This window comes from Pseudorca crassidens, chromosome 18 (genome assembly GCF_039906515.1).
Source record: "Pseudorca crassidens isolate mPseCra1 chromosome 18, mPseCra1.hap1, whole genome shotgun sequence".
In the NCBI taxonomy this organism is placed as follows: domain Eukaryota; kingdom Metazoa; phylum Chordata; class Mammalia; order Artiodactyla; family Delphinidae; genus Pseudorca; species Pseudorca crassidens.
The window spans coordinates 60,154,576-60,177,500 of record NC_090313.1 but is presented as its reverse complement, the minus strand read 5'-3'; the positions used below and the strand labels follow the sequence as shown (position 1 = coordinate 60,177,500).

At 42.6% G+C, this 22,925-nt stretch overlaps 1 protein-coding gene across 7 annotated transcripts in view; it reads right to left on the bottom strand.

Annotated features, from left to right (window-relative positions):
* Positions 1-2,650: 2,650 nt before the first annotated feature.
* LRCH1 (leucine rich repeats and calponin homology domain containing 1) overlaps positions 2,651-22,925 on the bottom strand; it is a 189,826-nt gene continuing 169,551 nt past the window's right edge. For 4 of the 7 annotated variants that reach the window (XM_067712990.1, XM_067712992.1, XM_067712993.1 and 1 more), the window contains 2 exons: positions 21,682-21,759; positions 11,043-12,988 (listed from right to left, as the gene is read on the bottom strand). In XM_067712990.1, the coding sequence (XP_067569091.1) occupies positions 12,782-12,988; positions 21,682-21,759 (285 nt within the window). In that variant the 3' untranslated portion in view covers positions 11,043-12,781. Of the gene's footprint in view, positions 4,961-11,042; positions 12,989-21,681; positions 21,760-22,925 lie in introns of those variants that run through there. The other 3 variants (XM_067712991.1, XM_067712994.1, XM_067712996.1) reach the window with 1 other exon arrangement.

Sequence of the window (22,925 nt, the reverse complement as noted above, 5' to 3'; positions counted from 1 at the left end):
CTGACCTTGACCTGTCTTACTTAGCATCTGAACTGGTCCCAACGAGCTCAGCTTAACAGGTTTTATTATATAAATATGCTTTCTTTTGTATCTCCAAACATCTTAAGTATTGTCGACTTTCTTTTCTTCTAACTCTAGAAACTTCACCTGGGTTAGCTCTGCTGGGAAGCCCTTCTGCATGGTGAAAAGGACATAGGCCTGACATAGCTGAACTTGACTCCGCCTTGCTCTCTCACCTGCTGTGACCTTGAACGAGTGACTTGAATACTCTGAGTCTCAGTTTCTCCTTGTTAATTTGCACTCTTAGATTAGAAGTGATAGAAGCCCAGCTCAAGTTGATTTGATGCAAAGTCATAGCCTCTTGGAAGCACTCACGGAAGGTTGGACTACCTAAGCTTCAGAAATACAGGACTCTTTACTACAGGATCCAAGAATGCAAACAGCAGAGTTTTCTCTGCTACTTCTCCCTGCATGTCATTTTTATCCTCTAGGTGTTTTCCAGGTTTTATGTCTTCTGTCTTCAGTCACCAGGAAAGAATTAAAATCCTGCAAGAGACTTATTGGTCAATTGTGAACAGGAGGGCTGCTCCTCAGCCGGGTGGGCAGCATCAGTTAAGAACCACATAGAGAGGGACTTCCCTGGTGGCACAGTGGTTAAGCATCTGCCTGCCAATGCAGGGAACACGGGTTCGAGCCCTGGTCCGGGAAGATCCCACACGCCGCGGAGCAACTAAGCCTGTGCGCCACAACTACTGAGCCTATGCTCTAGAGCCCGAGAGCCACAACTACTGAGTCCATGTGCCACAACTACTGAAGCTCATGCACCTGGAGCCCGTGCTCCGCAACAAGAGAAGCCACAGCAATGAGAAGCCCGCGCACCGCAACAAAGAGCGGCCCCCACTCGCCGCAACTACAGAAAGCCCGTGCGCAGCAACGAAGACCCAACACAGCCAAAAATAAATAAATAAATACATAAATAAATAATAATTTTAAAAAAGAACCACATAGAGAATGCCCTGGCGGTACAGTGGTTGGGGCTCTGCGCTCCCACCGCAGGGGCCACAGGTTCAATCCCTCGCTGGGGAACTAAGATCCTGCATGCCACGCAGTGCAGCCCAAACAAACAACAAACAAACCCATACAAAACCTCACGGTATAGGATGCAGGGTTAGTTCCTAGAAGCACGCGGTCTTAGGCGGCAACCCCACGGGCGTCTACTACAAGTCCCTTCCTTATTGCATTTTGGTAAGAGCTTTTTGAGATAATGTATGTAAAGTTCATTACCCCCTCTAACTGGCACGTCTCCAATGCCTACTACATGATAAGTGCTTTCTAAGCAATGGAGGGAGAATCAGCAGAGAACCAAATAGACAAGCAGCCTTGTTTTAATGGAGCTTATAGTTCAGAAGAAACACTTGACTCACAGTAACCACTCAATACATACTGGCCATCAAGGTGGCCCATTAGCATGTGAGTGTGGGGAGTAGAGAGAGTTCTTTAGAGTGAAATCCTGCATACACACACACACCCTCAACGGGACCTGATGTCTGCCAGCTGACTGCCAGTGGAAGATGGAAGATTAGATAACCAGTCCCACTGGGGTCACTGCTGCCCCATCTCTCAGGTTCACTCAGGAAGAACTAGGAAGTCCCCAGATGCAGCTGTTGGCTAGAATTCAGTCTCTGGGACAGTCCCCAGCTGTGGCCTATGCCATATGGCTGAGCTGCACGGGTGACCCGAATGCAAACATGCTCCTGCCAGGCTCCCCCAGTACTCCCGCTGCCATCCCTTCCCTTGTCCTTCACACATTCCCAGTTGCTCCAGCCAGCTTATAATGCAAAGTGTCTGTGAAGCACTGGACTTCTGTAATGCGCGAGAGACCAAGAGGGCTAAGCTCTCGGAGGTGGGCACAGTTGCAGCACTTTTAGTCAGAACATCACAGGCAAGGCATAGCTCTTCCTGACTCCGTAGATACGGGTCTTAAACGCAGAGGCCCTGACACTGGTCCCTGCTGTCCCTGCTCAGGCTGTGAGTCTCGAGTCTTGTGCGCTCTGTGTGGGTTAGGACGAGAAGGCAGAAAGGACATGTCACGGTTTTCCCTTGACTTCCTCAAAGCAGCTGCTCTTCTACCAGAGGTGGGCGGGACGTGTGGGGAAAATGGTAACACCGACCCGGATTTATGGGAGGTATAATCAGGAAGCCACTTCACTCCCTGAGGGTCAGATTCCACAGGAGGCAGTTGAGAGAGAGGACCAGACCCTGGGGTTTCACAACATGCGCCACAGAACCTTCAGGTTTCCTTGAAAACACTTCTGGAGCCACCAGCCGAGGGACAGGTGGAGACACCTGATGTACACCTGGACTCCACCATGGCAACTGACGGGGAAGTCAATCAGAAGATGGTTTGTACAAATTCAAAGTTTTAATGGCTGTTAAATCACAAAAGGAAGGGTATTTGCACCGTGCACATCGTGTTCACTTAGGGCGCTGTCAGCCGGCCACGCGCATCTTATTGCACATACGAACAACGGACGAAGATCTTGAAGACGTCTTAGCCATACGAGGACTGCATTTCGAAGAAAAAAAAGCCATTTTACAAAACATTGAAGCCATTCATATTATACAGCCAACCGCAAGAAAATACTGAAAATCAATATCAAAAGAAATATTTTAATTTTGAAAAAGAAAATCTCTCAAAACAAGGATTACAGAGCTTCATGTTGCCATATATACATGTAAAAAAAAAAAATATTTCAGGACCCTGCATTCTCAATGCCCATCAAGGTGCAGTCATCTAAATTCCTATTTCTATAATCAACCTCTGACTGTCGCTTACACTGAATACGCTCTTTGTTCAGAGTGTTTTCTTTTTTACACCATTATGCTATGGGACAAAACAGGTATTTGTGCAGTACAGGAAAATATTAAAATATATTTTAAACTCGGTTAAAGTGCACAGTACATTTGATAGGAAGTAACTGCTAGCTGCCAATCCAAATGACTATTTTCAGTAACCCCTCCCTCCTTGCCTAGACAGGAGGGCAGCCTTGGCGTTGGCTGATGTAAGTCTGTGTTCAATTTCAACGCATACTGTCCTCCTGGTGTCTTTTCTTTTGTGTTCGCCTTTATATTTGGCTTATAACTTGTGGCTGCTGCTCTAAAAACTTACAATGGCTTTTCACAGAGGTGACGATGCAGTCAGCATTCGCAAGATTCTGAAAGACGAATTACTGGGCTGTCTGTAACTGCAGGGCGAGTGCACACGCACGTAACTGCCTAAAATAGGTGGTGTGTCTGTGAAGTCTTATGTGACTCTCTCAGACCAACACGGACCCCTTTCCTCAGCTGGATTTTCTCTAGTCGTTGCTTTCTCTGAACTTGCTCCCTCCTGGGCCACTCAGCCTCACGAACGCTACTCACTTCACCTTCTCCTGAGCCCGCCTTGCTCTTGCATGCAACTACTCCACCAACTTACTGACTCACTCCCGCGGTTTCACACCAGAGGCTGTGAATCTTTCCGTGTTTGACGGACTACTTTGAAAGCCACCAACTAAGCTGCAATAAAATAAGCGCGTCTACATCTCAGAATAGTTTCCTCTTTCAAAACGGGCAGCTGCAAAAAGTGCTGGTCTCCCGATCCAAGTCCTATATACCTTCAGTTAATTCTTGACCACTCTCCACCGAAGCGGCCCTTAAAAAACGTCTTGGTTAAACGATAACCTTTTTCTCATCTCCACTTTCCTATACCACTTCCTTATTATCTACCTTTGGTGCTACACTTTTCATTACCCAAGTTACAGTGCAAAATTACACTACAAGACACATGACGCCAACACTTGTTACTTCTTCATGTTAAAACGTGAATGTTTTGTGCATAGCAAAGTAAGTATGAACCCAAAAAAATAACTGTTCACATTTTATCTTCAAGTTTAATATGTCTTTTTTTTTTTCCATCACAGCTATTTACAAACAACTTTGGGGTGCTCTCTTGATTTCTGTCAGTTCATTATATCAGGGGACAACAGGGCTGCTGGAATGTAGGAAGCTGGATGGAATGCAGAAAATATAAATAAGACCAATGTTCCAGAAACCAAAGTATAAATAACGCCTCCCCCAGAAAATAGTTCTTGTCACAGAAGCACCTGCTTTTTGCTTAATTTTTTTTTTTTGAGTCATATACACCAGAAAACATGACTATGGAGACCTAGAACTACTCGCACACCAAAGAGGATAGAAAATAACTCAATATTTATAATATTAAAATAAAGTGTTTAACCACAAAAAAGCAGTAATAAAATAGTTTCCTAATTTACAATTTGCATCCAAAGGATGAATAACAACTCACTAATAAATAATATTTATATAAATATTTTGTATGTCGAAAATAGTTTTTTTAAAAGGCAATGGTCTCAAGAAACTTCTTGAAAAATTTGGTGGCAAAAAACCTGACTGCAAGTTCCCCTCCCCACCCCCCCCAAAATACACATTGCGTTTGGTTTTAATAAAACAAATGCATCTTGCTGCAAAACGGCTGTGCTTGGTGTTTTGGTAATGGCAGTGGGTGAGCATGGAAGGGATGAAGGAGGTTGTAGAAGGCATTGATGAGCTGCTTGGTCCTTCACAACCAGCTCCCTCACGGGGTTTTAGGCAAATACCTGTCAGGTCTTAATGTCAGAGTCAGTTATGAAAGGTAGAAAATCTTCTTTTGTGTCCTCCCGTCAATTCAACTAGAGTTGGGGAACTGACAAGCAGTGAGTGGGAGGTTGGAGGGGGCAGGTGCTGAGAGGAGAGTTTAGGATCTCTGACCGGAAAAACGTCTGAGCCACGACCCAAAGGAGAGGAGTTGGTCTCATGTGAATAGAGCCTTTGTTACAGTTACATCTAGCAATGCTTGAACGGTGATGCCCACTTTGACCAGGCCTTTCTCTTCAAGGATGTGATGGGGCAGACACAGTTTTTCCTAAAAGGAAGAAGAACAAAGCATTGATTTTTAGATGACTGGAATCTAATTACAAAATCTCGAGATACCACTGACAGGAGTTAAGTCGAGCTCTGAAGTATGCCTATCTAATCACTTCAGACTGTGCTCTCTCCCTAGCTTTCAACTCATTTTGCAAAGACCTTTCCTGTGTTTGCAAAGAAAACAATGATTTTCCACAAGTGAGCGTTGTTCTAGAAAGACTTCCAATCATCCTGAAATGTGCAAAAGAGCTAAACATTTTTTAAAAACCTTGACACTAAATAAGTGAGCTACATACCGTCAGCTGGAAACCACCCACCAAGAACATATTAGCTTATATTCTTATACAGCAAAACTTCACATAGCCTCTCACGCATTTTAAAGGAACTTGAATACTCATTTATACAGACCACACACCATTCTACTGACCATAAATCTTGATTTAGTTCATTTTATTTCCTGTGATCTCTGGAATGGAGGCATGCTTTCTTCACAGTTTATGAACAGCCTTGTAAATAAGTAATTTTAACCACAGCGTTTAAGAGCCTGCCTTTTAAGACTCTTTTATAAAACTGTCAAAGACACAAATATCCTGCTACTTTCTCATACTGTATTTTTGCTCTTGGGAAATGTCCAGCACATACTACTCAAGGAAGATAACCAAGGCGGCTCACTCCCTGTGTGTGGCACCCCGCACGGTCAACCACCAGTTTACAAAAGAGCAAAAACAAGATAATTTTACACTTTTGTCATTTGACCCTGGTCTGATACCATACAAGGGAATCTCCTTCCAGAGTGTGTCTCCCTGGCTGGGAAACAACTCCACAGCAAACACTCCCTCTCATCTACCCAAAGATGGTGTGTTTTCCACAGTCCAATAACCACTGGTCTTAAGGACAGTTGAAATTGGGAGCTGCGTCAAGCCCCAGGCGGTGGACACAGTGTTTAACACGAAGCCAATCAGGTCTCCGATCAGCACTGCTTCCTTGCAGTTCTCTTGCTGGAGGAATCAGGTATTCCTGCTGCGTCAATGCAGGACTGTCCACTAAGTACCCCAGATGCCGGCACTGTGCTCTTAAAAAGGTCATCCAAAGACACATCGTGACATCTCCAAGAACCTGTTCCACAACCTCGAAATGCTGGTGGGCTCTACGCTCGCAGTCTTACCATCCCCCATCCCTCCCACTTCCCTAACTTATGGTAAATTCAGAGTATCTCAAACTCTGACTCCAGGCCTTGAGAAATGGCCACTTGTCAATATAAAACAGCCGATTCTTTACAATACAATTTTAACAATTATTTCAAGCGGCTGCTGTGTATCAGATAGGATTATCTTGTCATCAGTGGTGTGTTGAGGGGAGGCAACTTTATGCTGTTTGCCAACTTAGCAGCCAAACGTCAGCCTGAATCGGAGGTTCTGTCTGAGTTGTGAACAGGGCACTAGGCCAGGATGGACGGTGCTTCCTCCTTCTGCCACAGCCAGAGGTCAGTGTGTACCCTTTCCTGACACCTTCTGCTTGCCATGGGCTTGTGAAATCAGCCGAATTTCATTTCATTGGTAAGGCTGGTCCCACGGGGGCAGCGATATATTTTCCTCATTTTTATGGCTTGCACCCCAGTAGGATATTATAAATGGCTGCTAATTATGGTTAAGTTCCCGGTACAAGGTATTACTTGGGGAAAAAAATAAGTCTTCACTTTATACCATATGCTAAAATCAATTTGAGATGAGTTGAAGAGTTAAATGTTAAAAAACGTCCACAACATTCCTCCCAATAACATATAGATACGTATTTAATATCTTCTCTGGTAAATGGATGGGGATGAAAAGGTGATATAAAAATCACAAAGGAAAAGCTAAAAACAATTGATCACCTGAAAGTATACAGCTTCTGTGTGTCAAAAAAAAAAAAAAAATTAAAGGATAAACAACAAACTGTAAAAAAAATTATTTGCGTCAAATTACAAAGGGTTTTATATTGACACATAAAAGCTCAACAAATCGGTGAGAAAAACACTGAGATCAATAATGCAGCACGACTGGGCAAGGAACGTGAATAGAAATTTTAAAGCAATAGATTTGCCCAAGGCATTCTGAACAAGGTATTTTGCTTCTTGACCTGTGTTCCCCTATGTTTAGTCACAAACGTTCCTGAATTCTAGAACTAAAATTTGCACAAAGCCTAATCGCTGTGCAACATGGCTTTGAGGGGGCTATCCTGAGTCCTGCTTGAGCTGTGACATGTCTCCACTGATGAGTGGTGGGGCCAGTGGTCTGCAGAGTTGAGTTTCCATGCTCGAGGTCATGCTTGGGAAGGGCTGGGGCTCCAGAGAAACAAGGGTGGGAAGATACTGAGGCCTTAGCCTCCTGCTGACAGGACGTTGGAGGTGTCACACACCGAGTCAGCTTAAGGTCATCCCCTCTCCCAGGCATTTCTCACCTCCCTGGTGTCCTCATTCCTAAACCAGGTGCAGAGTTCAAAATTCTCCCTTCCACCCTTATAGCTGGTGACAAGGAGTAAATAAAAGATATAAAAAGGTATCCCTTGCATCCTTTCTGGCTTTCTCTTTTCATTCAGACGTCCTAAGAAGCCCTGAGGTGCCCTCAGATTACATTATAGGGTTGGAGGTACCTACGAAGACTAGCGTCAGATCATAGAAACCTTATGAAAACACGGCAGTTGTGGTTGTTCTATCACAGGACTGGGAGGGAGACTGATGGGAATCATGACTTCAGATGCTGGTTGACAAGACAAGCAAGGGGAGCCTGCCAGAAATACGGAGGGGCTTTGAGGATGGCTAGAAGGCCACCTCCATCACACTAGTCCTGTCGCTGCATATCCCATGGGGGAGGGGATCCCTGAAGTGAGCTACAAGTTGTGATGGGGAAGGAACTGCTGTGGATTTATAGCTTGATGGGAAATGACAGAGAAGGGTCACCTCACCTTGTATATAATGGATCTAAAGGAGAGAGGTGAATATCTACACTGAGTTTAAATGCATCACGATTTCATTGTTAGAGGAGATGAGTGGCTTTCATTGAGAATGCAGCAGCAGACTGCTCGAGGGTACCCATGAGCTCCTTTTGTTGTGTTTCTTCTTAAAGCACAGAACAGAATCATAAAGCAGTGTCCTGCATAAAAATATTCTGAGCCCCCTCTGAAGGACTCGTCCTGTCCTTCGCATTGTTTCTCCAATGGCGGAAACAAATATTCACTCTTACGCCCTCACCCACCCCTCTTCTGAGCCACAACAAGCAGGGCTGGAAAAGGCAGGTAAGCCATAAAGACTAAATTCCAACTTTGCAAGCCTTCTGGGGGCACCTCCTACAGGCCTGGCACCAATGCTATGGATTTGCATTGGTCTTTTCTTTATGACTACTCTGCGAGGTAGATACAATCTCTCTACTTTGCAGAGGAAAAAACTGAGATGTAGAGAGTTTAACTTTGCTCAGGTCACACAGCAGGTAAGTACTGCAACCAGGATTTGAACTTGTGTCTCATCTTACAGCTGGGGCCCCTTCCACGACATCATGCTGCTTCCCGTAAGGTCCTTGACCAACCAGCGAGCAGGTCCTGTCTGTGCCCAGGAGATAGGAAGAGGCCCCTGGCCCCTCGGAGTCCTCTCCAGGCCAGTCCCACCAGATTCAACGTCAGGTGGGCATCAGAGAACCCTCAGCTCGGGGAAGGGCGTTAGCTCTGTCACTTAGCTCATTTGGTTTCTCTTCACAGTGAGGGCCAGACGTCTTGTTCTGGCGGCAAATGCCTCATGGGAGCAGGCAGATCGCCATCACCGCCTGGCTCTCCTTCTTCTATAGTTTCTTACGCTCTCCAGCAGTCACAGGCCTCCTGCCAGGCCACCGCTAGACAAAATAAAGTCACCCATGCAGCACTCTTCATGTTGTTCAGTCTGCTTCTAAAATGTAAAGTCCTGGCACTAACGGATTGAACCTTAAAACAAAACTGTCTGCATCATTTTCATGTAAGAGAACTTCAGTTCCTGCTTTGCCGTGTGAGGGCTCCGAGGGGCAGCTTCTTCCGATGTGAAATGCAGACCGTGTCAACCTCTTCCAGACAGAGAGGATTTCTTGTCACTCTTCATCTGATTCTCTGCTTCCCAGCCGCGCTGCTTTCTAGTCCTTCTTTCTAGAACATTTATTCTCTACACACAACTACCCCTTCTCTCATCTCCCTAATCCATACACCCTTCACCTGGCTATTCCTGCACATCTTTAAGGCCTCAGTGCAAACGTCACGGTTCTAGGAAGGCTTCAGAGATCACCCACTCCCATCAGGGTTGGGCCCCCTGTCCACGTGTTTCATACACAGAATCTTGTATCTGACCTATCACAGGACCTTATCACATTGAATTCTTCTTTATTTGTCCACTAGATCCACTACACAGGGTCCAAATACCTGCAGGCCGATCCAGCCCATAGCCTGTTGTTGTAAATAAAGTTTTATTGAGACACATTTACGAGTGTCTGGCTACTTTCACACTGTAGCAGCTGAGCTGGGTAGTCCTAACAGAGATGGTATGGCCCCCAGAGCCTAAAATATTTACTGGCATTTTACAGAAGAAGTTTGCTGACTCCTGATTTTTGAAGACAGGGTCACGTGTCATGGTCACCTTTTTATCCCCAAGATGGGGTCTTGTACAAAGGGTGCTCATTCAATATGCGAGGAATGAATGAATGAACACAATCATAAACAAAATCCAGTGAAAAAGCAAGGAACTGGATCCTCATAGTCTTAAGGAGAAAAGCGTACATTCTATTATATATACCTGATAGTTAATTGAGAACTAATTACAAAATCTGAAGCCTAATTTTAAAAACCTAATCTCCTGAAAGAAAATCACATTAAAATATTGTTCACCTCATCCGGAACCACTTTCAAGCTCCTGAAATTTTAATCTACTGTCCATGACTTTTACCCTGTAGGTGAAACGCCCTTTTTCCTTATGACAGAGACCGGCATGGATTATAGAGAGAGAACCCTAGCCACTATGCCCTAAATTTAATTTCTCACTCACAAATGACTAGTATCAGGATATCAAGTGCCTTTACTTCTCTACTCATTGATGAAACTCCTACTCAGCTGTCTTGCTTTTGAGCTCTGTGGGGCCCTTCCCCCCAGCACTGTTTTATATGTCTCTCCCCAAGTACCATGAGCTGCATACGAACCACAAATCCATAACGAGAAGGAACTAACAGAACTTACTTAGCTGTCACCTATTTTGGCAATCCTGACACGGAGTAGCAAGTTGCTACCAGCTGGAAGAACTGGAGAAAGAGAACTTTCTATTTCAAATAGATCTTTCTATTTCAAAAAGAATATGTAAATAAACGCTTGGTAATTTTTATCAGGCATTGTAAGTACTGAAAAAAAAGGTCTTCCTTGTGAGAGGAAGATTTAGTATGCGCATATAAATCACCCAACCACCTCTCAGACGACAGGTGGGTTGGCCGCGTATCCCTAGTCACCTGGCAATGGCAGGCATCACGCTAGCCTATGAGTCGGTGTGTGAGTGCCTTGGGGAAGAACCATGGGGAGGCTTAATAATACTCTGAATAGAAATGAGTAGCCATGGACAAGACAGTTCATTCCAAGCTTTGCCTAAAGGGCTAAATTAACTGTGCTCTGCTTGTTACCAGACTCCTTGATGAAAAAATACCACCTAACAGATCCCCAGAGGAGTAACGCATTAGGGTACAGATACACTAATGACATGAGAGGTGAAGGTACATCCAAAAACTACTCTGGATGCCAGAACTGAAATATGAACACGGCCAAAGAACTATGTCGAGTCAGCGCTGAAAGTTAAATCTGATCTCCCAGGATTGCGCTCCTCAGTTTTCATTGACAGAATTTTCTTTCAGGTGGTCACCCAGTAAGTCATCTCTCTTCTTCCCCTGTGCCCCCCCACCCAATTCAAGAAGAAAAATCCAAATAGCTGGACAGAAGTGCTGAGCGCGACTCTGGATACGCACAAATTAACGTACTGATGGGCCCATAAAAACCTGGATCTGTCACCCAACATGTGTTTATTAAGCATCTTATGGCTCAGGGTGCTCATCAGACATCATACAAAGGGATTTTATTGTGTTACAGACTGAAGAGTACAAGATAGCACCAAAGGCAATTCAGTACATCTGCGGGTTACTTATTACACAACTGACGTTAAATAACTTCCGCATACTCTGTATTTCACCAATCAACCCAAAACCAGGAGGGAAAAGCTCAGTGAACTCAAGATATTATCATGTAAAGAATGTCTCCTGTTAGAAAATCTCATCTGATTTACCAACAAAGGATCTTTATAAATATATTCTTCTAACTATGTGACCTTTCCACATCCTCAAGTCCCCTGGATTCATGGAAATGTTCAGAAAAATAAAATTATCTTCTTAGTAGCCATCTAGAAAGACTGTTTCCATGTGAGTAAACTAGAAATTTATCTTGAGGAAGTGAACTCCATCATCTCCCCCCCAACACCAATTTAAGAAACAATATTTGGCAACCAGAGGTAAACAGAAGCACAGGGGAGTCTGTCTTCACCTTGGAGCAGGGCCGTCTCATATTATAAAACGACATCCCAGAACCAGGAATATCTTGTCCTAGATAAGATTCTAATGTCTTTTTTCTTTAATGGCAAACTGATCACATTGCTCCGAAAGCAGATATAGTTATTAATATATAATCCTTTAAGCTTACTTAAACATAAAGGCAGGTTGCTAATGTCACTGGAAATCAAAGGTTAAATGGAAATTTCAAGTCACCGAAGAAACTACATTCTTCTAAAATAAGAGCAATCTTATTGGTTCCTGTCATAGTAACCCCAGCCCTAGGCCCAAGAATGTTCCATGACTCACGGCTTTATTTGAAAATAAATACTGTCAAATCCATCACATTCTAGACCTGAAGTTATGATGTGATGTAGCAAAAAAAAAAAAAAAAAAAAAAAAGCGAAATGACCCATTACATTATTTAAAAATAGAAACCCTTTTTGGAAAATGCTTTTCTAAGAGCCTCGGTCAGAGTAGACCAAACAAGGGATAAGTAGAACTACGCAGAAAGAGTGGTGTGCCGTGGATCCTCCAGGGGGCACTCTGACTGCGCCGGATCCTTCCTCCCCAGCGCCCTTCTGCACAGCCCTGTCTCAGGCAGCAGGGCAGAGGGGCTCACTCAGGGTGGAAGTGGGGGGTCACCCTCCCTGGTGCCCTTCACAGCTCCTGCTGCAGGAAGCAGGGAGGAAGCCAGCTGGCTGGCCAGCAAAGGAGTCATTCTCCAGATGGTATTTTTCAACTTGGTCAACAGCGGCATTATTAAAGATCGTTATAGACCAAACTGGACCCCCAGTGCTGGCTTTCTGTCTTCCCTCTACAGTTAAATCGCCCAATCCTGAATTAGGAGTCGACTTAAATACTGACCCAATGGCAAGATTTTCATACGCTAAATCCCCTCTGCTCCTGTTCTGGAACCTTCTTCGGCTCTACCCAGGGCAGCAAAGCTCACTGGGAGAGAGAAGAGGTACTGCAGAGCACTGCTGCTGGCACTATGGGGATGAGGAGGCAAGAGGTGTGGATACACTCTGTCCTCACTGTTTCTCAGCAAGTGAGAGAAACTATCTAATGGGAGCTGCTGTCTACAAAGTTTGTGCTTCTGGAAAATCTGATGTGGAAACGTTCGGCTTCAAAACTCCAGAGATTACTGAAGAGATGACAGGGATGGAAGTTTGCAAGGCAAAGGCCCAGAGGGAGGAAGGACCCTGTCGTGGAGCAGGGCGACAGAGCAGAGTGTAGGGATGCACACGCGGGCATTACGCAGACAGAACATTCCAGCGGTAAGTGATATATATCAGCACTACAAAGAGAATATGGACAAGACAGAAGCTTATAAGGTCCCTGGAGCGGAGGGCAGAAGTTGGTTGTGGGGCTTTCTCCCCGAGTGCCAGCAGAGTGTCAACAGTCTTTCGAATGTGACGAAAATCCAACTGCAGGATGTCATACGGAGAGCAGAGGTCAGCCTATTCCGAGGGCAGCCATCAGAACAGAAAGAGACAGTGCATACAATTAAAAATACACGGAACAACGGCTAAAAAGAAGCACACATTTTTAGTTACTAGCAAATGGCAAGAGTAACCCCTTATTTCAAGCAGGTAAAACCCGTTCCACCACAGATTGTTTAATTAATTACAAAAAGCAGCATACCCAACACAGTCTATGCAAATAGGACAGAGAAATTCCTCAGCCAGATCTCACTATCGAGGAATAGAAGGTTCTGTAACTTATACATCCTTCTGGTATTCAAACAGTTTTAATATTTAAGTGGTATCATGAGTCAGCAATGGCATAAGAATAAGAGCTTTGCACCTGGGACACTGAGGTCTTCACTATACTAAAGGGAAAAATACAAACTTAAAAATTGAATCCCCACCTTTCCTCACCATTCTCTTAGTGCATTTTTTACCCTGGTCTATGAAGACTGAATATAAAGTATTTCTCTCCGAAAGGTTATACATGCGCCTCATTTGTTTTCCTTTTAGGATTATTGATAAACTCTGGGGAATGCTAGTTTTAATCATGTGCCTACATGTGCCCAAAAACTACATTAAATTTCACATTTTTACAACTGGACATAAACCAAAAGTTTAGAAGAGGCTTCTTGGATCTGCAGTTAGAATAAAAGTACATTCCTGCATAGAGGAATTGTGTAAGTTTCTTCACCACTGAACAGGTATGTGTAGGGGGAGGGGCGGGGACAACAGGCCTCCGCGTTTTGTCTACTTGACAGTCACCACGTAAGGAGGCAGAATTCCTACTTTATCAACTAAACGCACAAATAAGATAGTCCTATGAGTTGACCTCTGGATGCCTACTGCTATCAGGAAGCAAATGGTTTTCTGATACCCTGAATTCCTGAACCAGAAATGACCGCAGCTTCAAATTAAAAATGATTATAATTGCTATGTCAGTATGTACCAAAGTTCTGGCTTTGTTTCCAAATTAAACAAGGATTGAAAATATCTGTGATACATTTCATAAATGCAGCTTTATGTCCAAATTAGGCAAAGCATTTAAAATATATATATATTATATATTTTATAATATACTTTGCAACAATATTGCCCTTTGTTTTAGCATCACTGCTAAGCAGATGCAAATCACAGAGCAACTGAAAGATGATTCTAAGATAGAGGTTCTGTCTTGCACGTATCTTCTGCAGTTAGCTTGATGCCCTCTGGTAAAGAGGGATAATCAATGTAAGTGCGTTGAATAAGATTATAAACCTCCTAATCTGAAGTTATGAAGGCAGAGATCCTCTTAACAAAAGATTTTTTTAAGGATATTAATAAATCATGTTATATCTATTCAGACTGTGCATCTTTTCTCAGGGCATTTAGAGGAATCAAGCTACCACTGTTATTTTCTCAAGAATTAAAACAGCTACACATAGAATGGATTTCACTGTGACAGAGATGCTGATCAGGAATTAACAGATGGGGAAACATCTAAGAGAAGGAGTTTTCTATTGCAATAAGAATTTTCTATTGCAATGGTGTGCTTACTCAGTGAACTCTGAGCAAAACAGACATAAGACAGAAGGCATATGCACACTAAAATGTGATTGTCACCAAAGTGGTATTTCCATGTTAAAAGCAAATCATTTTATCTCCAGGATGTATTTCAATACATTTCGCAGAACCCTACGGAAAATGTCTGGTCTGCTCCCCAGCAACTCCATCAAAGAACTAAGAATTAGCTTGTCTGCAGTTTCCAGTGTATCTATTCAGAAGTACACTTCTCGCATGGGTAGGCAACACAGACCATTCTTCTCAATCTGGAAATAATTTCATGATGCCACAGATTCTGGGCTTTATTCAGATTAAAGTGGGTAGAGCTTAGACTCACAGTCTACAGCGGGTGGTTTAAATTAAATCACGATCTCTGAAGAAAAAAGTATGGGTCTAAGATTGGCTGGGAGGCAAAATCTGAAGCTTCATAATGTGTGGAGTGTGGGCTACTCTCTGATTCTACCCCCCATCACACAGCCCATGGCCGTCAGATCAGTCCCTCAAGGATGCTATGATGGGAAGCCAGGGCTGAAGTTGCCAGGGGAACCTGGGAGTTTTCTGACCCTTGTGCTTTCCAAATTTCAGTCTTAATAAGAGGGACTTACAGATTATGCTTTATTTTTTTCTTATAATTAAAATAGGAAAACACTAAAAAGGAAGGAAATTTAAAGAGGCCAAATTTCACCATGTATTTACAGAGCATTAGTAATTACTGCAAGGCATTTAAAAAACATAGTTAATACACTCAGAGTCCCGAGAGGCAAGTGCAGATGCTAATTCCCGTTACAGTGAACAGAAATCACAATCGCCAGAAGTTAACTGATTCTCATACAAGTCAACACAAGAGTGTGTGACTAAGAGTACTATTAAAGATTAACTCAGGTTCCCCAAATACCACAGATAGAAATAAAAATGTACACAGATCTATCAAAAGGTCTAATTTACAGGCATTCTGAGTATAATACAGACTAAATTCTAAGAAATTTAGAATATATTTATTTAAATTTGATTTTGAAAGGCAGTATGCTTATAAATATTGTTTATTTAAATTTAATTTTGAAAGGCAGTATGCTAACAAAGTATTTTTAATCTAAAACGTCATAGCACAAGAATGTTGATGGTCATTCTGAAAATGTAAAGCCCTAACTGACAAGGTGTAATTTGGCAGAGAGAGGAGCAAGGTAGGAAAAGGTTTCCAGAGTTTTCTCCAGATATATAAGAACTAATCACCAATTTTATGCACTTAGTAACTCTAATAAGCTAATTCATCTAGAAATGCAATTTCAAGCTCTTTGAAGATGCTGCTTCGAGAAAGTATTTGTTCTCAACCATGTACCAATGTCAGACCACTGACCAGAAGTGGCTCTACCACCAGGAGACACACAGGGGGAAAGGATTCTTACATGAATGGTGATACACACCTACTAACCATTGGAGATGACTGGTCTTACAAGCTAGAGACTGGCTCTTCTTAATGCATTAGGGATTTAAAAATTTACATTAATAAAATAATAAGTTGGTGTCCATCTGCACCTCTGATCATCCAACCTCGGAAGTAACCAATGTAAATGGAAACTTAAAATAAATCTTGTAATAAGAATCTCACCATCCCCCAAAACTGTTTATTAGTTATGACTTAAACTGATATTAAAGTCATTGATTTGGGGGAAAAAAGAGACATAAGGTTCAAAGAGGCGAAGGAATTCGTATCTCCTATTCTCAAGATTAAAACAAACAAAAAAGGTAGCTTCAATTTACAGAACGTCTTCCAATTTAAAACTTCAGGTCATTTACATAAACTGTCCTAAACCCTTACAACAGATATAAAGTAGGAAAAGTTTTGCAAGTACTTTCAAAAATACTATCTCCTTATAAAAGTCAACAAAATACAAATATGAAAGGCACTGCAAAGAAGACTCAGCCACAATTCCACCTGTATCAACGCAATCATCGTTAGCATCTCAGTGTACTTTAGGATTTTATTTTTGACTCCATCTGGCAGATGCAGAGGCTGGACACCAAGGGACCTGTCCTTGTAGATATGGAAGGAAAACCTTCCACCTCCCACAGTCTAGTGAGGACCCCTGGCCTCTGTGCTATCCGGCAGGCAAGAGCCCTGTACAGCTGATGGAGCTGCTGCCCTGACCCTCCTCCCAATTCCTCTCTGGAGACAGTAATGAACAGGAGAGGCTGGGCAGCTAGAAAACAAGGTACACTTCTATTCCATGTCCCTTCCTCCTCTAAACAGGGCAAGTCTGTTAAATTAAGGACCTTGCTCCTTACAGAGGTTGGAGGCCAAGGCTACTTATTTAACATCAAGTAGACAGACAGAGACCAGGGGGTCTCCCCTCAGAAAGGGACCAGGGAGCCTCCTTTCAGACAGAGAGGTCAGTGTCTCCCCTCAGACAGGGACGAGGGCAATTTCTCTCAGAAAAATACCAGGCTGTCTCCTCTGAGAGGGAGAGACCAGGGGATCTCCCTTTAGAAAAAGACCAGAGTGTCTTCCCCTCCAAAAAATAAAATCAAGGTGAAATACTTCCCCGGTGAGTAAAAAAAATATCTATCTATTTTCTAATACTTTTGATGCCTCACAAATGAGAGATTTCTCTCGACCTGAGACAATACTAGTAAGAGCCCTAAAACAGCCCTAAATTTGGATCAAACTGGAGACCCCCAGTAGCCTCGACATCAAGATCAGGGGCCAGGAATGACCAAGCTGACTCAGAAAGGCAAAGGAAGCCTCAGCATGTCCGCAAATAGCCTCAGGACCCCAAGGCTTCATTGCAGTCAGATTCCTGGGTGATACAAAGAGTATACAGTGAAGAATTTGGAAGCCCGCCAAGGGTGAGCCTGTGTTCAAGGTCAAGCTGACGCTTGCACCGGAGGTCAGAGACAGCTGCACAGTCTGACCACCGACATCAACACTGCAAGGGGCCATGGGATGGTACCAGCAACATCACCTGACCCCCAGATTTTCCAGGCGTGCCTTGAGGCACGTGGGGTAAGTTTCCTGCCTCAGAGGAGCTGATGGGGGAAAGCGATCATGGCGCTGCGGGATGGAGCTGAGCGTCCATGGGCTGTCAGCTCAAAGAAACCTTAAGGGTCTAGTGATTTTCAAACTATAATTAGCAACAGCACACTTTTCCCCCAAAGGAACTCTTAACTGGAAAGCCGATACGTGCCACACGGGCAAAGGAGAAACTGCCGGGGCTGAATCAAGGGGGGTGGGAGTGACCTGCAGCCCCGGCTTGGCTTCCGAGAGAATCAAGGGGCTCTGGAGAATGGGGTTTAATCCACTGCTTAAGTCCAACACCTGCAGTTTGCAGAGCGGGGAACTCGGACGCGGAGAGCCCCTGTGTGTGCCGGAAAGAAGGCAGGCGCTGGACGCGGACGGACCGGGGTTCGAATGCCAGCTCTGCTGCCTCCCAGCTGCGGGCATGAGCTTAGGAAATTGTGTAATGTCTCTGGGCCTCATTTTCCTCAGAGCATGGTAATAAAATATTGGCCTCCGAGCCTCAACCGTGAGCGTTTGAGAAGATGATGCAGCTGCAAGAAGGTCCCGGCGAGTGGTTCACGGCTCCAGGCTTTAATAGGCTTGCCTCAGGGCACATAACCAGTTAACAGCTCAGGTGCGGCTAATTCACCCCAAACCCCGTGTCCCTCGCTCTGCTCACAGATCCTCCGCATTCGCCCTCACGCCTCTCCTTCCAGGTGGCAGTCACTCAATCTGTCCCATTAGTTGAAGAACTGGCCCCAAACAGAAAAACAAAATCAAAAACAAAAAACCCCAAGGCACTGGAAATGGGCAGCAGAAGTGACCCAGGCTGAAATAACTACCTGAAGAGATATTAACTCTGCCACCAGAAAAGGAACTTGCTGGGGCTGGGGCGGGGTGGGGGGCGGCATTTCCGATTCGTTTTTCAGCATCTGCCCTTGGTATTCTCATCAGCAAACCTCTACCTCTTCCCAGGATCCCTCACAGATGACAGCAAATACGCCTGCTGTCGCCCTAACAGAATTTCTCCAGAAACCCAACGCCGACTTCTGTGATGTCAACTCCTTTCTATAGGTGACGTTGACTGCCAAGTCCTGTCTGTGCCCCTGGACTAAGAAAGGTATAGATGTAGCCTCATCCAAACGTCAGGAATAACAGACAGAGGTCTAGAGTCGCCGTATCCATCTACTCTTAGTGCCTACTCCGACCTTCTGCAAACAAACTAGGGCGCTTACACTGTGTGCGGTTCTGAATGCAGCCAATTCGAAGAAGCCACATTTATAGGGAAACCACTCCACTGGGCACACAACAAAATGCTTCATGAACCTTGACCAACCCTGAGGCAGGTACCTGGGATTGGGTGCCTGGGGACTTCTAGAGAAACTATAATAAAAACCATAACAACTGGAACAATTTTAAAATCGCTTCCTTCCCATCGTATTAATTTATATGTCATCATTTGCTCAGTGACCACATTCCACCCAGATGAACCTGATAAAACTGAGTAAGCTGCCAACCCTGACTTTGGGTTGTAGTTTCAAACTGTAGTTCTATTACAAAGGGCAACAAACTCGGGCTGAGAGCACAGCTGCGACTTCTCAGTCTCTACAGGATGATTTATCATTGTCAGTTAGCTATTTAGCTTAAAATAATACAGAATTCCAGATCTCCAGTGACTTATCGGTGTGTGTATGTAGATAAGTTAGGGATGGAGAAGAAAGCAGGGCAAGCTTGCAAATTAGGAGGAATTCACTAAGCTGCCGGGAAATCAGTGAGTATTTTGTTACCCAAATATTAAGCTTGAAGCAAAAAAAGAAAATGTAACGTTAAAGGTCCTCCGCTTTTAAGTACCAGGCTTTTAAAATGCCTGACTGCAAGGGGAGAGTTCCTGCAACTAGAATTGCAGTGTCCCACATATATACTCAAATCATCAACCATCTTAAGTAGTGGAAGAAGGGGTTATTTCCACCCCTCCCCCAACTTAGTATCGCATTCCTAGATGAAAACATTTCCTCATTTCCAACAATTTATGACTCATTTATTCCAAGAGATGAAAGCATGTTCCTCTGAGTATATATAGCAAGTTTTGCCAGCTGCACTCCAATTGCAATTTCTGGTTTTCCACTAGAATATTCCTCCCTTCCTTTAACATATCTCATTAAAGAAGTTCAACTGCTAACCAACGAACAGACTTTTTCTAGTAACAATGAACTTAATGTGACTCTAGTCACCAGTAAGATGCTACTGGATTATCCATCAGGATGGATATAGATGTACACACAATCACACACATACAAAATGCAAACTTGAAAATCACCTCAAATCTTAAAAATCGTTTCAAAAATAGCCTTAGTGATATATCTCTTACTAAGCATAGTTAAGTTGGAACACTGGCAAAAAAGATGATTTACTTCTTGTAATTTCAATTGTCTCCGGAATTATCAGTTGCCTATTAGTGCCAGGGGCATAATTCAGATATTATGATAAAATTTTCTCTGCATTTTGATGCTAGTTTAATTTCCTGTTCCTCACTTTAGAAGGAAATCATAATTACCAATCTTTACTCACAATAAATGGTTAAGGGCATTTCCACGTCATTTCGTGTCATCATAAGCCAAGAAAAATGATGAGTTTTAAAATATCACAGGGGATTGGTCATCACTCATCAGCGTTTTTGAGTACAGACACAAATAAGTTTACAATCTGAAACTCGGTGTGATAATTTTGATTCACACACACTTATTAACCCATGACGGAATCAAATCATTAAAAATGGTAGGCGCATGAGAATTTCACAAACATCTGAAGCCAAGAAATGTATGGGCAATAGTAGAATGCACACATACAATACAGACACACAGATTAACATTGCTGAAAGACATGTGGATTGATCATAAAGACATTTAGTACCTTATATAAAGATTACACTCTATTTAAAAACGAATTTGAAAGCTTCTTTTAATGGGTACAGTTTTGACTTAAAGATGTTTTAATAATTCTCTCCTTTTCCTCAAATAAGATTAGAAGCCCACCACTTAACTCTCACCTTCAAATGTCACCAAGCTGAAAAATAGGAAGGAAGGAAGGAAGGAAGGAAGAAAGGGAGAGAGAGAGGGAGGGAGGGAGGGAGGGAGGGAGGGAGGGAGAAAAAGCCTTACTCAATTCCAATAACTAACTCCTATCAGTTAGTAGAACTACATGAAAATGTAATTCCTTCATATACTCAAAAACAGTATCTCATGATAGAGTTTGTAGTTACTTTATTCCTGGAACATTAGAAAAGACAGAAGAAAATTTTAAGAAATGTAGTTTCTATTTTCCTTTATCACAATGATGAAAAGCTTGTCAACTTATCCCCAAATTCTGAGTGAACTGTCTTTTATCTCCCTAAGAAATCATTTTATGTTACTGATAGTAAAGTCGTCAGAAGACCCGAATCAGCTATCTTATCTGGCTGAGGCTAAGGCTGGGGCTTAGCTTGGGAGAAAGAAAAAGTAGCAAATCATTGCTGGGCTGGCTACAGGGAATTGCCAATTGGGTCTACGGTGGACTAAAGGGGAAAATGTAAATACAAACAGTTAACAAACTATAAAGCAATACACAAACATTCTTATTATGAATGGTTGTGATTAATGATAATAATAACAATAATTATAATATTTTCAATGCTTATTATTTTGAACTACATACCCCAAACCTACAAGGAGTGCAAATCAACAAATCAGTGGTCAACTACAGGTCTACTGTGCTTAAGAGCTTCGGATAGGGAAAAATCATTACCTCCAAAATTCTACCCTATGTAACCCACAGAAGGCTCAATGAAGCTTCAGCAATTTCTGCTCTTTGTGAGGAGAATCAAGCTAACTAAATTTTTTTTTTAAGTTTGGAATTTCGCACTTATTTCAAAACCTTGAAAAAATTATATTCCCCTTTTCTTCAGAATTGGCCATACCATTTTAAGCCATTTTTATTTCACTGCAATAGTGTAATTTAAACTAAAATTTTATATAACTTATTCAACATGATTCCTCAAGAAAGACTGAGATGAAAAAGGATGGACAAAGGTGTATATCTATTCAATAGGTTCAAACACATATATTAAGTAAAATCTTTACTCAAACATAGTTACTGGAACTAAGTTTGACGTTACCTCTGGTACTCCTAATTTTCGGCATGCTTCCAGAAAGTTTTCGACGTTTCTTCTGCATTTGGCCATGCTAAGTTTAGGCTATGAATGCAAATATTCAGAAATAAAGAATTACTAAGAGAAATACTTGTAATAACAGGTTAAATTTTAAACTTTCTAAATGGCAGAAGTACTACACGTTTATTGGAGAAAAATAATACATAAGCAAACAGAAGACAATGAAAAATTATCCAGAAACATTCACCTAAAGAGCTGTTAATATTTTGGATTATATTCTTCTAGACACTGTGTGTGTACACAAAGACATGCATGTATACACATAGATATGTGTTTATATGTAGAATTTCTGCATACATGTATATATGTATATACACGTGTGCAAGATTTTCTGCACATGTGAATGTATATGTGTGGATACACACATACACACACACACAGTTTTTATGAGATCACACTGTTGTGTGACCTGCTTTAGTTTACTTAAAAGTACACCATAAACACCTTTTCCCATCAGCAAACATATTTCTATATGAAGGGTGAAATTCACCAGGCCAATGACTCTCTTTCTCGCCAAAGCAATCGGTTTTATTAGAAAGCGGGTGATGCTGCAAGGCGAGGAGATTTAGAGGCAGGGTGGGGAGCAGGAGTAGAGTGAGCACCTTGTGCAAACACGGGCGTGGACAGCGTTTGTAAGGCAATGTTACACAGACTGGAGATGGAAGCGGGCTCTACCGCTACGCCATGGCTGGGTCTGGCCAATGGGAGCTCAAGACGCTCAGAGAAGAATTTCTGAGAAGTGGACATTTAGAAACATTTCTAGAAAGGAAAACTACAATATAATAACATAAGCTAAAACACTTCACAGTTGTTCAAATGGATATTAATGAAGCGTTTTAATGACTTGGGGAAATACTTAGGTTTTCATAAAGTTTAAAAACTACTAAATAGTAGATATGAGAAGCTCACAATTCAGAAACAACTTATATGTAGAAGGAATGTTAGCAGCATAAAAGCCAAAATGTAAACAGTGGTTGTCTTTGGGTGGTGGGATAGAACATGATATATTTTCCTCCTGCATTTCTCCATTTTCTCCGATCAAGCATTATTCCCATTATATTTTCAATTAAATTTTTCTATTTGAAAAAGATAAAAGGTGACAACCAAAGAAAGTAGCATTTTTTTCCTGAAGAATTGATCAAATTTACAAATGTGTGTAGATAACATGATTCATAGTGTCCTTATAACAC